The sequence below is a fragment of the Mesocricetus auratus genome, unplaced genomic scaffold (assembly GCF_017639785.1).
Source record: "Mesocricetus auratus isolate SY011 unplaced genomic scaffold, BCM_Maur_2.0 Super-Scaffold_100022, whole genome shotgun sequence".
In the NCBI taxonomy this organism is placed as follows: Eukaryota; Metazoa; Chordata; class Mammalia; order Rodentia; family Cricetidae; genus Mesocricetus; species Mesocricetus auratus.
In genome coordinates this window covers 11,073,769-11,089,663 of record NW_024429203.1, presented here as the reverse complement: position 1 = coordinate 11,089,663, position 15,895 = coordinate 11,073,769, and the positions used below count along the sequence as shown (strand labels likewise).

At 42.8% G+C, this 15,895-nt stretch overlaps 1 protein-coding gene across 4 annotated transcripts in view; it reads right to left on the bottom strand.

Moving 5' to 3' along the window:
- The window catches only part of Prdm10 (PR/SET domain 10), a 108,269-nt gene that overhangs the window by 52,603 nt on the left and 39,771 nt on the right, over window positions 1-15,895 (bottom strand). For all 4 annotated transcript variants that reach the window (XM_040729901.1, XM_040729902.1, XM_040729904.1 and 1 more), the window contains exons 4-7: window positions 15,539-15,598; window positions 6,778-6,985; window positions 5,068-5,309; window positions 3,035-3,238 (exon numbers count right to left, since the gene is read on the bottom strand). In XM_040729901.1, coding sequence (XP_040585835.1) covers window positions 3,035-3,238; window positions 5,068-5,309; window positions 6,778-6,985; window positions 15,539-15,598 — 714 coding nt within the window. The remainder of the gene's footprint in view (window positions 1-3,034; window positions 3,239-5,067; window positions 5,310-6,777; window positions 6,986-15,538; window positions 15,599-15,895) is intronic.

The following is a 15,895-nucleotide window of genomic DNA, read 5'->3' as shown; positions in this document are numbered from 1 at the left end:
ATAAGATAGCTAGTCAGACTGAAGACAGCACAGGCTACATAGTGAGTTCCAGGCCAGGCAGACCTATATAGTGAGACCCTGTGTGTGCCTTGTTACTCATACACCAGTGGGGCATAATTTTTAATTGAATTATAATCAAATTTAATAATTTCTTTGATGATAATAATAATCGTATTGATTTTATGAAGGGACAATATTGACAACAATTTTATTTTATTTTATTTATTTATTGGTTTTTCGAGACAGGATTTCTCTGTGTTGTTCTGGGGCCTGTCCTGGAACTCGCTTGGTAAATCCGCCTGCCTCTGCCTCCCGAGTGCTGGGATTAAAGACGTGTGCCACCACCGCCCAGCTTAATGAAGCATTTTAAAGGCTGTTATGTCTTAGAGTCAGGCAAAGTAGTATTATTGTATCTAGTACAACTAGTTTTATCTGTTTTTATAACTGTTTCCCCAGATTAACTGAAGGATTTGTCTCACTTGAACAAAATATTTTTGTATTGATTCAAAAATACTCATACCCTACAAAGTAATGTAACTCTACAATCTAAGGCTGTTATTTATTTATTTTAGTGTGTGAGTGTGTGTGTGTGTGTGTGTGTGTGTGTGTGTGTGTGTGTGTGTGTGTGCGTGTGTGTACATGTGTACCAGTGCAGGGAGAGATGTGTGCAGTAGAGGCCAGAAAAACCTCTTGGGAGCTGGTTCTATATTGCCACCTCGTGGATCCAGGGACTGAACTCAAGTCATTGGGCCTATGTGTAATTGTCTCTCTCTACATGCTGAATTAGCTCACCAGGCCCTGGTGTCTGGTTTTTGTTTGGTTGATTGGTTTTGGTTTTTCGAGACAGGTTTCTCTGTTTAGCCCTGGCTGTCCTGGAACTCGCTCTGTAGATCAGGCTAGCTTAGAATTCAGAGATACACTTGCCTCTGCCTTCCCAGTCCTGGAATTATAGGTGTGCACCACCACTGGATGACTTGGTGTCTGTTTTTCAAAGTCTTCATCTTCATTATACCCTACCCACTTATTTCTGCTAATTTAAATCATACTTTATCTTCTGTGAAGTTGAGAGTTGAACCTAGAATGTTACACACAATAGACAAGCATTCTCCACCATGCTATATCTTGAGCCCTTTAAACATTTTTCAGATTATTGAGTAATTATTTTAATGTGCCCTTACTATTTGTTTCTTCTAAATTAGATCTCTTCCTGCATTTCTCCATATTATCTAGTGAGGCTAAGTGTGAAAAACACGTTCCTTGTTTTCACATCTAAACATGTAAACTATATTACAAAAATCTCCATTCAGTTGTTTCCTTTTTTATCTGTTTCTATTAGTTGGGATCTTTCTTTTCTTTTCTCTTCTTTTCTTTTGAGGCAGGGTCTCTCCATGTAGCACTGGCTGTCCTATAACTAGCCACTCAGACCAGTCTGGCACTGAACTCTGCTGCCTAATGCTGAGATTAAAGGCATGCCCCACCACACCCAGTCTTGCTTTATTTTGTAGTGCTAGGTATCAAACCCAGAGTATTGCATATGCTAGTCAAGTACTCTACCACTGATCCAGATTCCCCAGCCTTGGTTATTTATTATACCTAACCTTATTTGGTTCTGTTCATCATTACCTCTATAGTTCAATATTCTGTTTTCAAGAAGAAAACAGAGCTCAGCGGTTCTATACCCAGCACCCAGATAAGAAGGAATAGAGGGAAAATGATAAGTTCATGCAATGTATTTTGGTACATTCCACAACTAAGAAGCATTCTTTTCAGGGCTTTTTCTTGGCACACCTGTAATCCCAGCTGTTGGGAGGTGGAAGCAGGGGACCAGGAATTCAAGGTTACTTCTTAGCTACATAGTGAGTTAGAAGTCAGCCAGAGCTACATATGACCCAGGGTATGATTTCTAGTAGACTGACCACAATCCAGTGGATACCCACTCCCCAGCAGAAACTGGAATCAATGGGTTATTAATTGTTTTTTAAAGGATACAAAGTTGAGGGATAGGGAGAAGCAGGCAGATCTGAAAAGTTAATGGGAAGAAGTAGAAGTGACTATGACTATGACTAAAATACACTGCATGAAATTATCAAAGAATTAATGAAAGTATTTCTAAACACCCTAACGCAAACAAACAAAACTTCTGTGTCAATTGAGCACAGCAGAATATGCCTATAACAATACCAGGGAGACTGGGAGAGTCTTAATTTAAGACCAGCCTGAGCTGTGCAGGGAGATCCATAGGTTGGGGGTGTGGCTGAGGGGTGACTGCTTGCCTATCATGTATAAGCACACAAATTCAACCCCCACCAGTTCATTTACATACAGAATCTAGCACAATTTTTATTATGTCATTGAGTTCATAAATAAGTTCTAACAATGATCCCCAAAAATTATCTCTGAAATCAGAAGGCGGCACATAGAATCCTTTGAAAAAATTAAGTTTTTAGATAAAAAAGGAATCTTGGATGAATTTCATTGTACAAAATCCCCCATTTCCCAATTCTTCCTTAGTACAACAATGGCTCTGGCAACTTCAGCCACCCCACCACCATTACCAGTTTCCCCAGCACAGTTACTGCCTTCCGCATGCTCAGTGCCTTGGTGTAGGCCCTTGAACACAAAAGTGACCTATTTTCATTCTGTTTCATTGACAGGGTTATTAAAAGTATCCAGTGCACTGTAGTGTCAGCCTGCTTATTTGGGGTTCCACCACCAACAGAATGAAAATATATGAATAAAATCACCATCCATACTGAAGTGAAGATTTCACTTGTCATTATTCCTATACATTAAGCATGATGACTATGTATACAGCATTTATTTGCAGCAGATATTATAAATAGTCTAGAAATTATCTGAAACATATAGGAGGACAGTCATGGGCTCTATGCATACACTTGTATAAGAGACTTGAGCAGCACAGGTTTTTGTAACTGTGGAAACACAAGGAAGGCTGAGGTTGCGCGATAAAAAAAGAATAACCAGGAAAGGATCCTTTTATGGGAAAGAACCCTCCCTCATTATCACTCTGTACCTTCAGTTCCTGCTTGGGCTCCACGTTCTTTATTGTTGTATAATACACATGGTGGCCATATTGGTAAGCTACCAGGTTCTGCTCTAGGTGGTTCTGGGCTGGGCGCACAAACATCATCCAGTTACAAAGGGTCTCATCAGACAACTCAAACCACAGGTCTTCATGCAAATCCCTGTCTTTTCTGTCTCCTTTATCAAGAGAAACCTGTAACCAAAGAGAGGGTAAGCTGAACTGGAGTCCTCTGGAAAAGCAATACACATTCGTAACTGCTGAGCCATCCCTCCAGCCCCGACGAGCTATGCTTTTTTTTCAAGTATGTTTTATCTTGTTTTCCGTGTGGGCCTGAGTGTTTGTCTGTGCACCGCATGCATGCAGGAGCTCAGAGGTCAGAAGGAGCAGCAGATCCCCTGAAAATGTAGTTACAGATGATTGTGAGCTGCCCTGCAGGTGCTGGGAACAGAACCCTGGTCCTCTACCAAAGCAGCAAGTGCTCTTAACCACTGAGCAATGCTCACCACTGCCATTCCTGTGAACTATTCTTTAACACAAAGAATGCCACAGGTCAGACCCATTCCAAGACTGAAAAGTGTCTCGGTGCAGCCGTTCCAGCACACAAAGGACACACAGCCACGGATTTCCCGTATTCTAGTTAAAGTCTTTCACAATCCTCCTGCCTGTTGGGATTATAAGTGTGTGCCACCACACCCAGCTCTACAGTAAAACTTTTTTTTTTTTTTTGGCTAGGTTCTCATGAAGCCCAGGCTGGCCTCAAACTCATTGTGTAGCCAAGAATGACCTCGAACTCCCAGTTCAGGGTAGACAAGCACTGGCCCAAGTAAGCTACATCTCCAGCCCTTTACCATTGTTTAGAACAGAACATATAGTTGGGTATGGTGGCATGTACCTTTAATCCCAGCACTTGGGAAGCAGAAGCAGGTAGATCTCTGTGAGTCTGAGGCCAGACTGGTCTAGAGGGAGTTCCAGGACAGCCAGGGCTACATAGAAAGACACTGTCTCAAAAAAAATTAAAATAAATACAAAAGAAATCACACGAAGGCCTCTGTTAAGAGTTTAATTTTATGTCCCCCACCCACAGGCCTAAAAAAACTCACTCAGGAATCCTATAACCCTGATTCCTCAGAATGTGACTACATTTATATCAAGACCTTTAAAGAGGTGACTAAAGTTAACATGGATTATCAGGGAAGGCTATAATCTAGTAAGAGGGAATAGTAACACAAACACAGGGTATAGAACCTGTGAGGACAATCAAGGTGACAGCCATTTGAAAGCAGAAACGAGCCCTGCCAACACCTTGATCTTGGCCTGGCAGCCTTCAGAGCCTTGAGAAACACATTTTTATTATTTAAACTACCCATCAGGTATGTACAGTGGGCACATGTGTGTGCATACACTTGGAGACCAGAGAGTAGCACTGGGTGTCTTCCTCGACAGCTCATTTTATTCACTAAGGCAGTGGACATGAGCTTGTTGATTCAGTTCAGCTAAGCAGCCTGAAGGATCCCGGCTTCACCCTCAGATTACTGGAACCATACATTTCAGGCTTTTTTGTTATTATTTACTTTATGCGTGTAAATGTTTGCCTGCATGTATGTCTGTGCACCACATGCATATCTGGTGCCCATGGAAGCCATAAGAAGGCACTGGATCACCTAGTACTAGAGTTCTAGATGTTATAAGCTCCATGTGGGTGCTGAGGATCAGAACTCTGGTCCTTGTGCTTACATGGCCAGTACTTTCTCTCCCCAAGCATCCTAGGATGTTTCAGGATGAAAGTCCAGCATATTACTCATAGCTCCCAGGAACTACCTATCTCCAAATGATCATACAATGCCTCAAGAAGCCACCATTACCATCTCTAGCTGATGGAGGACAAACAGCAAGCTTCCATATAAGCAACTCAACTCAAGACAGGAAAACTACTAGCAAACAGCTGGCATGAAACAGAAACAAATGAGTGCCCCTTGGAAAGTCTTAACAGAGCAAGTGAAGAGGAAGAAAGCCCAGGTTACCTTGAGATGAATGTAGCAATCTTTCAGCTCCGACCCCCTGACCAGAGGCCCCTCTACAGGGCCAAACTGGGTGCGCTTGGGGATTCGTCTTTTGGAGAACACTCCCCCGAGGAACCTATCTATGTAGAGGACCAGAGGCAGACTTGCTCTTGCCCGAGTAAGCACAGGCCGGTTAGGGATCGGATGCAAGGGGCCATGTTTTGGGCACACAGAAGAATGTGCGTTGTTACACTCTTCACACCCTGCAAGAGGAAGAAAAGTCAAATGCCTCAAAGCTTCTTGAGCCAATGATAAAAGTGCTTCCCTTAAAAACATCCCAAATCAACATTTTAAGACCAAACTTCAGTTAACTCCTACAAGGGTTCTGCCATTCCACTGTAAGGCATTACCTTTCATAGTAACAATGCTGTAAGTCCCCCCCCCCCCAAATCATGCCAATCCTCTTATACCTGCTAAAAGTAATATGCAAGTCATGACTTATCTCCCTGCGGGATAGTGGTTCAAACACTGGACACAAACACAATTCAAAATCAATTATGAGGAAAAAATGAAAAATTTATTAGTTAATGCTGAGAAATCTGATAAGAAAAAATTATTTTGATGAAGCTGTTGCGGGATCAACCCTGATGATACTGTTTAATCCATGATACTGTTTAATCCACCTGCTCCCAATGAATCTGAGCAGCAATAACACAGGGCAGTCTAAGGCAAACAGAGTGCTATCCGCTTCCAGTTGCAAGGCCTGAGTATGCTAAATTGAGCATCACCAGGATCCCCTCCTTCATTACTCAGGCAGCACCATTAGTCTAGCCCTGGAGGGATATGCATTTTCAGCTCATGCTGCAATTCTCTCTCCATTTGCCTCAAGCCAGGCATGCTCACTCCCTTGCCAGAGGAGCCCAGAAGATACACTCAGGGCCACAAATCAGAGTAACCAGGCCAAACAGAGTTCATACTCATCACGCCCCACCCCCCTGGCTATGTGGTGACCTGGTTTAGGTAGGTATTCACAATTTCTATAATTTCCAAGTAATGGAGAGTGACTTTGTATTAATATTTATAAGATTACATAGGTTTCTGTGCATTTGATTACAGAGTTGCCTTGAAAACTTGTAAATTCAAAGAAAAACAAAATGAAGTTCTTTGTTACTTGGGGCTGAGTACTGGCTCCACACAGACAAGTTTCACCAACACCACAGGGAAGGCCTGTGAGGGGAGTGCAAAGCCACAAACTCTACAGAGCCTTAGTCACTCAAGTGAACGAGGTCAGTTGTTGCCACTTGGGCATGAAAATCCACAGAAAGAAACAAAGAGTTGGTAGGTAAACACAGAAGCCTGGGCAGGCAGGACAGATGGACAACTCAGGGTGGGGCCAGCCACCCAGAGCTACAGTCCCAATCTCCAAGGCACTCAAAGTTATGACCTTGAGAAAGAGGCCGGCCTATAAAGGCTGTGGAGGGGATTGGTGCTGATGCCTGAGAACACTCACCTGACCCTGAACACTCACTTGACCCTGGACGCACCTAACCTCTTCTGGGTTTCAGATTTTTAATCAGTAAAAACAAAAACCAAAAGTAATGGTCCTGACCTCTCTCCCAGGGCTGCTGGGAGGACGAAGAGAGACGATGTGCCAGTGTATGCGATGGACAATTGCTGTGCACATGACTACACTTATACACCATCCTGGGAGAGTTCAGGGCCCGCACTTACACAAATCATGGGGGTCAAAAGGCCGGGGTGGGTCAGGCTGCCAATCATCCACATCGGTGTCTTCAGCATCCTCTTCCTCTTCTTCCTCTGTGTCCTCATCCTCATCCTCCTCCTCTTCTTCTTCCTCTTTTGCATCTAGTCTGGCAATTGGGTTCTGCAGAGTTGCCAGAGGGTCGGGACCATCCACACCCTCAATGGAAGGCAGCACCTAGTTATGCACAGATAATGAGGCTTGGATAGGAGCTTAAGAGACAGAGCAAGCATCACCTCTTCTAAGTCTACTGGGACCAGGTGCATGCACAACAAACACACTCTTGACAGGACATATTGTTCACATTCGTTTCTTGCAAGACTGAAAAAATGACTTCGGTCTATAGTTTGCAAGGAAAAGTCTAACTTCCTTTCATATGACTAACGCCCTTATCTTTCAAACTCCATCCTCCCTCCTCACCTTGTCTCGTATCTGGACAGACTGAGAAGCCTTGGTTTCTTTCTCTCTTTGATACACACAGGTTTGAATCTAACAGGTTCAAATCTAGTTCCTCTCCTTGCTTGTATAAGACATTTCACATGGGCTTAATGGACTTCGCCTACTCCTCAACCCTGAGACCTCGAGTGCACACCTTCAGAGGATGTGTGTGGGATCTTCAGTCTTCATAAGTGAATTAAACCTGGGGCAAAGGGTCCCTCCTTCCTTTTACAAGTGACTACCATGCAGGGAAGGAATTCATGGTTCCTTCAATTACTGTGCTTTTCTAGAAACTTGTGTGTTTGTGTAATGTGTGAATATATATGTGCATGGGTGGGTATACTCACCTATGTATATGTGGGGGTCAGATATAAACACTGAGTTGCTGTTTTGGTTTGGTTTTTTGAGGCAGGATTTCACTGTGTCACTGCCTTGGCTCTCATGAAACTTTCTCTATATCCCAGGCTGGTCTCAAACTCACAGAGATTTACCTGCCTCTGCCTCCTGAGTCCTGGGATTAAAGGCATGTGCCATCACTGCAGAGAGTTGTTGTTGTTGTTTTAATCACTATCCATCTTTTTAAAAATTATGTAAATGTACATTAATGCAAGTGCCCACAGAGGCCAGAGATGCTATGTTCCCCAGGGAGCTGGAGTTATAGGAAGTTATAAATCATCTGATCTAGGTGCTAGGATTTGAACTTTGATCCTCTAACAGAGTAGTATATGTTCTAGTCCCATTTAATTTTTGAGGCAGGGTCTATTATAGAACTTGGAGCTCGTTAATTCAGCTAGAGTGGCTGGCCAACAAGCCCTGGTATCTACTTGTCTCTGACACTGTAGTGCTGGGGTTACAGGCACACACCACCATTCTCAGTTTTATGTGGGTTCTGAGAACCCAAGCTGAGGTTTCACTTTTATACAACAAGCATTCTTCCCACTGAGCCATCTCCCCAGTCCTGCTTGTTATTTTTTAGAGACAGAATTACTATGTTGCCCAGGCAAGCTCTCCAAACTCCTAGACTCAAGTGATCCTCCCTATCCATTTTACCTTAGAGTTTTGTTTTGTTTTGTCTTGTCTTCAGTGCTAAGAAGGGAACCCAGAGCTTTCTACATACTAGGCAAATGTTCTACCACTAAGCTACATTCCCACTTCACTTTTAAAACTAAATACAGGTTATAACAAGTTGGTACAACTTCATAGCTGATAGCTCTCCTTTGAAACACTCTGAGGAACCTAAGTGTTTTGGAAAGAATGAAAGAGATGAATGTTTGTTTCTTTGTGCTTGAGTTAGTGTTGCAAATAAGCAAACATTTGGGTGACATACAGTATTAAAGTTGCCCAACACACATGCACAAAATAAATGGCACCCTACGAAATGAGTGCTAAAGTGTTATAAACTACCTGACCATATTCAACCCATGTCCTTCTTAGCCATTTAACCATTTATATGTTCCCTCTCCTTTTTCTTTATCTTCCCATATGCTGCTTTCCTCTGCTAGGATGCCATTCTCTCATCTGCCTTCTAAATGCTACCATGTTCCAGTTCCCCAGCAAGACACATCTGGGGCCCTGACCCACCTATGTCTGAACATCTACTGCAGACGGAGGCAGAGTCTACTTCGCTAATAGCTCTGGGCCTCATTTCCTCCACAGGCAGCCAGAACATTAGGGAACAGCCTAATGACATCTCCAGCACACATCTTCTGTCAGGACCTAAGCCTGGGGCCTTTCACATGACACCAATATTCAAGGACTCAAAATTCCTAATTCAGCCCATCATCTTTCATACAGCCAGACTTTCAGCTAATCATCCTGCCGTTTATTCCCTAGTGAATCACTTATGTAGCATCAGACCACACTTTGCATATGACAGCCACCTTTCTACTGCAAACTTAACTTGAATTTCTAGATACTGAGTCATTTTCTACTCATCTTCCTTCCTCCTGACTTAAGCAGCTGATATTTACTTACATTAGGATTTTGCATTTATCTCCAGAGACTTTCGTTTTATTACCCTGTTTGGGAGATGTTTTTATTTGTTTGTTGACCCAGGATCTCAATTAGTTCAGGCTGACCTTAAACTAGTTTATGCAGCCAAGATCATCTTGAATTTCTGATCCTCCTGCCTCTACTTCCTTGTGATAGGATTACAGGCTTGTACTATCATGCCCAGTTTCATTTAACTACTTGTATTTTGTAGATTCTTGATTCTGACACCTCATGCCTTTGATATCCCTCAGTTTTACCATACACCACCTACATTTTCTTGTGGGGGGGTAGCAGAGGTCAAGACAAGGTTTCTCAGTGTAGCCCTGGCTGTACTGGAGATCACTCTGTAGCCCAGGCTGGCCTCAAACTCAAGAACCACCTGCCTATGCTTCCTAAGTGAGGGGATCAAAGGCATGCGTCAGAAAATGAAGTCCTGACCTCATTACTTAGCAAGTTACTAAACTTTTCTGACCTCAGCTTCTTCATTTGGGGAGTGAACACATAAATCAAACTACATGGATTCTTACAAAGCTTAAGTGAAACAGGGCCTGGAAGAGATGGCTCAGTCAGTAAATTGCTTACAGTTTAAGTGTGAGGACTGGAGCTGGGATTCCCAGCTCAGCGATTAAGAGCACTTGCTGCTCTTGCAGAGGCCGCTGGTTCATTTCCCAGAACTCAGATGGCCGCTCACAACCATCTGTAACTCTAGTTCCAGAGGATCCAACACCCCCTTCTGGCCTCTGTAGACACATAAACACACAGTCCATATCCATACATTCAGGCAAACCACCCATACACATAAAATAAAAATAAATAAGTCTGGGGGAGGTGGGAAGAGGTGTGGGAGGGAGAACTGTGGTTGGATTATAAAATGAAAATTATAAATAAATAAATCTTTTAAAAGGCTAGTTACAGCAGCGTGCACCCTGTAACCTCAGTGCTGGGGGAGGAGGCATGAAATCTGGAAGAGCCCCAGAGCTCACTGGTTAACCAGTCCAGGGGCAGGGCAGTGAGAAGGCTCAGGGGCTTAAAGAGCTTCTTTGCAAGCCTGGTAACCTGAGTTCAATCCCCAGATTCCACAATATCTTCACACACACACACACACACACACACACACACACACACACACACACACACACACACACACACACACACCACCACACCACACCATGGAGGAAAGCAAATGAGGAGGACACCTATTACTGACCTCTGGCCTCCACGCACATATGCACTCACATATGAACACATATGTATGCATGCATTCACCATATACATACAGATGAAGAGAAGCAATCTGTACATAATGACAGCAGGGAAATGTTTGGTACTTAGAAAGTACCTGGTAATGATAAGAATTTGTTATACGTTTCTTCTTTTTATTGTTGCTATGTTTCAGTACCGGAACTGGAATCCAGGACCTCATTCACACGAGGCAAGCACCACCTACTGAGTTATGTTCCCGAGCCCTAGATTTGTTGTTGTTTTGTTTTGTCATTGGAGACTAGTCTTGCTATGTACTTCAGACTGACCTTCAAGTTGTGAACCTCTTGCCACTGCCTCCTAAAATCTGCAATTACAGGCATATGCCACCACATCTGGTAATTCTTTTTTTTAAGAGCCCCACACAGCCAGGCATGGTGTCTTTAATTCTAGTACTCAGGAGTCAGAGGCAGGCAGATTACTGTGAGTTCAAGGCCAGCCTAGTCTATATAAGTTCCAGGATAGCCAGGGATACATAGAGAGACCCAGTCTCAAAAATCAAAGAAAGCTCTATATAGCTCAGAATGACCTCAAACTCACGATTCTTTTTTGTTGTTGTTTCTTCTCTGTAGCTTTGGAGCCTGTCCTGGAATTCACTCTGTAGACCAATCTGGCCACGAACTCACAGGTCCACCTGCCTCTGCCTTCTGAGTGCTGGGATTAGAGGCGTTTGCCACCACCACCCAGATGAACTCATGATTCTTGTCACCACCTCCCAAGCAGCCTGTATGTGTTTTAACATGTATTCGTTTAACCCACAGGCCTAGCTTTTTACCCAATATTCAGTCTCTGTACCTCAGGCCCTTTGAGAAAGTTTTTTATGGGGGGAGGGGAAGAAATCAGGAAGATACTCTGCTCAGCCTCAACAAACACAGCATGGACACCTCCTGAAGGCAAGGGATTTCTGGTAGTGCAACCTCCTCAGCCTCCTCAGCACAACCTACAAGAAGCAACTTCATTCCCGCTCATCATCTCGAGCAGTTGACTACACTGCCCTCTATTGTAGGCCACTCAAACTCCATGCTGCATCAGTGATGAATGTCGTCACACATCAGACCACAGCACACGTAACCCTCTGCTCCTTGTAAATCCTTCATCTCTCTGCAGAGTCCACCAAAAAGATGCACTTGGAGGGCTGGAGGGATGGCTCAGAGGTTAAGAGCAGTGTCTGTTCTTCCAGAGGTCCTGAGTTCAATTCCCAGCAACCACATGGTGGTTCACAACCATCTCTAATGAGATCTGATGCCTTCTTCTGGTGTGCAAGCATGTATACAGATAGAACACTGTATACATAATAAATATTTTTTTTGGCCGGGCGGTGGTGGCGCACGCCTTTAATCCCAGCACTCAGAAGGCAGAGGCAGGTGGATCTCTGTGAGTTTGAGGCCGGGCTGGACCGATAGCCTCCAAAACAATACAGAGAAACCCTGTCTCGAAAAACCAAAATAAATAAATAAATAAATAAATAAATAAATAAATGTTTTTTTAAAGATGCACTTGACAACTCAGAGTTCTTCTAAAGCTACAACAGTACGTTTCCTCAATAGATGTAGTTATGAGAACTCTTGTTCAGCAGGGTTGCTGCTGGCTTCTTGACACTGCTGAGAAAAACTGGCATGAATATAGTGGTGACAGCCTTTCCCTCTCCCACATTTCTGCATTCGCTTTGAGAACTGGTGCTGAAACGGACATGAACCCCGAATACCCGAGGCACAACCTCTGTGGGAAAGACAGCAGAAGCATCAGAGATCATTTCTAGGTAAAAAACTGTCTATTTGTAGATAGCATAGGCCTGAACACACAGTGGGATGCTCTGCGAATTAGTTTAATTCAAAGTCACCTGAGTTTACTGAGCACTAGGTATGCATCTAAGTTACACTGGGATGAGGTAAGTGTCAGTCCCACTACTACTTGGTTTTTTCACTATGTCACAACAGCCCCTGTGGAATTTAGTCTATTCAAGGAAGGCAGCAGAGGAGATAAACACCCCCTACCCCAACCCTCCTTAAACACTAGGCAACAAGCTAACATATGCATGCTCCAGTAATGGCCAGGCAGTGGGTAAGTGACCTGTGTGTGCCTGGTTTACACAGAAGAAAAGAATTTAAAATGAAGCTGTTAGTCCTGCACATGTCACCATTGTACAATCAAACACAGTGAAGGAAAAATAAATTGGCTAAACTTATTACTATATACTTTCTTCAAACTTAGTGGCACCCTGTGATTAATTCCAAATCTACACAATGCATCTCAGGACACAATTCATCTGAGAAGTGAAACAGGAAATGACACTAGACAGCTCCAACTGAGCCCAATTATCAGGGAAGCATGTTTTCTTCTCTGTGTGTGGGGAGTCACACATGCTCACTTTCGGGAATAATGAGGAGTGGGTGCTTTCGTGGCTGCACACCACTGGTACCTTTCCTAATGACAAAAGAATGAATGCATAAAAAGGGCTTCAAATAGATCTTCCCATCACTAAAGACAAAAACGAAACCTTTCCACTAAGGCAGAAAGAAAGAGACGAGACAGAAACAGATAGAGGTGGGGATGGCTCAGTGGTAGAGTGTGCTCCTCATGTACAGACCCAGAACTTGGCCCCAGAATGAAGAAGACAAAGAACAGACTCAAGCAAGGCTCTAAGCCAACAACTGCAGTCACACTATAGTCACAGAGCTATCTAAGTACAACTCTCCATTCCTAGAAAACATCAAAGCGCCAGATTGTTTCTGGAGATTGGAGAAGATGAAGGGCCCTTTGAGGTATAAATGGAAACAAACCCATTAATTAAAACATACCTCAATGGTAAAACAACAAAATACCATTTGCCATATCAGATTGGCAAAACTTGAAGAGAATGCAAATACACCAGTGGTAGAGTGTTGGAAATGGGTGTTTTCATATAGTTGGCAGGAATATAAATTTCTTCAATATCCCAGAAGCAATTTATAAAGAATTTTCAAAGGAGTTTTCTTAAACAAGGCATGGTGGCTCACACCTGTAATCCCAGACTATGAGAGGCTGAGGCAGGAGAGTATCATATTTGAGGACAGCTTAGGGCACACAACTAAGACACTGCCTCAAACAAACACTGCTTTCTTGTTCATAAGAACGACCCTCAAATGCATTAAAAGAACAGTGCAACAAACTTTATATACTTGCCAATTAGACTTAAAACATCAACCAACCTCCCATCCTAGATTACTGTGAAAAAAAACCCTACATATTATGTACAGGTTGTCATCTTTAAATAGTTCCGTGTGTGTATACATATTTATTTACAATGACCTTATTGTTTACATACTATCATTTCTAAAAACTTAACTATTCTTAAGTTACTATTAGTGTTACTATTTTCTCAATTGTCTCCTTTTTTTAAAAAAAGATATATTTATGTATTTTATGTATGAGTGCTCTTTCTGCATGTACACCTGAATGCCAGAAGAGGACATCAGATCCCAGTATAGATGGTTGTGAATCACCATGTGGTTGCTGGGAATTGAACTCTAGACCTCTGGAAGAGCAGCCAGTGCTGTTAACTTCTGAGTCATCTCTCCAGCCTGTCTCCCTCTTTTACACTTGGTTGTATCCAATCAAGCTCCAAGGAAAACCACATACAGCATTTACTGCACTGATACATCCAAGTCCATTAGTTCCCCCTCCTCTTCTTCTCCCTTGAGATTTATTTGTGGGGAAAGCCAGGGGATATAGCTCAGTGGTAGAAATGCTTATACAAACTAAAACAAAACAATACAACAACAAAATCCAAACATGTTATCTGGTTGGGATGGAGCTCTGCTAATACAATGTGTGTGCAGCATGCACAGAAACCCTGGGCTTGATCCCAGAACACACATACTACATGTGATGGCACATGCCTGTAATCCACAATACAGGAAGTGAAGTCAAGAAGACCAGAAGTTCAAAATCATCTTTGGTTCCATACTGACTTCAAGTCCAGAAGCTTATAATGTCTGAGACCACCTCAAAAACAAAATAAGCAAAAAACAAAACAAAAAAACCCAGGCTATGTCTCCTGGAGTCCATAGGACATTTTACCAATAAGTCTTGAATGTCTTTTGACTTGTTCAGTTTGTCTTCCATGCATCCTGTCAGCTGCGGAACACTCTATGGACTTGGTCATATTCAGGTTTGATTTTCCACGATGAATACTTCACACAATACGACACAACAGAAAGTATATAGCACTAGAGGGCCTATAATGAACAGTCACCCCCCTTCCGTCATAGGAAAGCCGAGGTACTTGCTACCATCTTGTTTGTCCATCAAAACACTCCTCATCGGTCTTTTTCAGGGTACTATTGACAAGCAACCACCCAGAATCACATTTCACTAGGGGATGAAAATGGTGCTGTGTTTGTTGTCTAGAAAAGAAATTTCTCTTTCAAGTAACTGATGAGGAACTTCCCAAGTGTCCATGGTGACAGGCTTGCTAGCTTTCAGAAGGTATAATGGTATGTCTCTCTCTGTCTCTCTCTCTCTCTGTGTCTATCTCTGTCTCTCTTCCTGCCTCTCTCCTGAGACAGAGCCTAGCTATGTAGCTCAATCTGGCTTAGAACCTGTGACTCTTCAGCCTGCGACTCTCCAGTTTCTGCCTCCTAAGTGCTGGTATTATAGTGATACCAGGCCCCCAAAAAGACACTTTTCAACACTCATGTCATTCTTTTACTAGACATGAGAATAAATATCCTTTTATTTGTCTAATATAAAGACTCACTATTTTGCCCAGGCTGGTTGACCAGGTGGACTCAGCCAATTCTCCTGTGGCATCTTTCCAGTAGTACATGCTTACTTCTTACAACTTCTCTAACCAACACTTCCTACTAGCTGACTATTCCAATATACTGACAGCAGTGTGTTAGCATTATGTCCCATTTGCTTTGTTTCCATTAAAGAAGTTAGAGAATGAAAATGTACATAAAAAAAAAAACCACTCAGAGATGGCATAGGGAAGAAGGGCACTGCAGGAACACGACAGCCACTATGTTATTCCCAAATGGCACAAAGGGTTTTTATTACCTGTTGAGCTGTAGCATCCTGTTGGACATAAGCTACCTGAGCTGGATCTGTAAACAGAGTCTAGAGAAAAACAAATAAACATATCAGTGCATCTTTAGACTGCTCATCTACACAGGAAAACTACTCTGGTCAGCACCAACTCTTAGGAGAGCTATCTTGAATCATAGCTAGTAATCCCTTATTAATGCAGGAGATAAAGACAGTATTCTTGCACTTGCACTTGCCTGGAGTCTTTCATTCAAAAGCCTCCAGAGATTGAATAAGCAGCCATTCCAAAAGGCTAACATACTTCACTATTCGGCTCTCAAGCAAAGCCTCTCTGGAGGTTGAATGTCATAGCTAATTAAAAAGGTATGA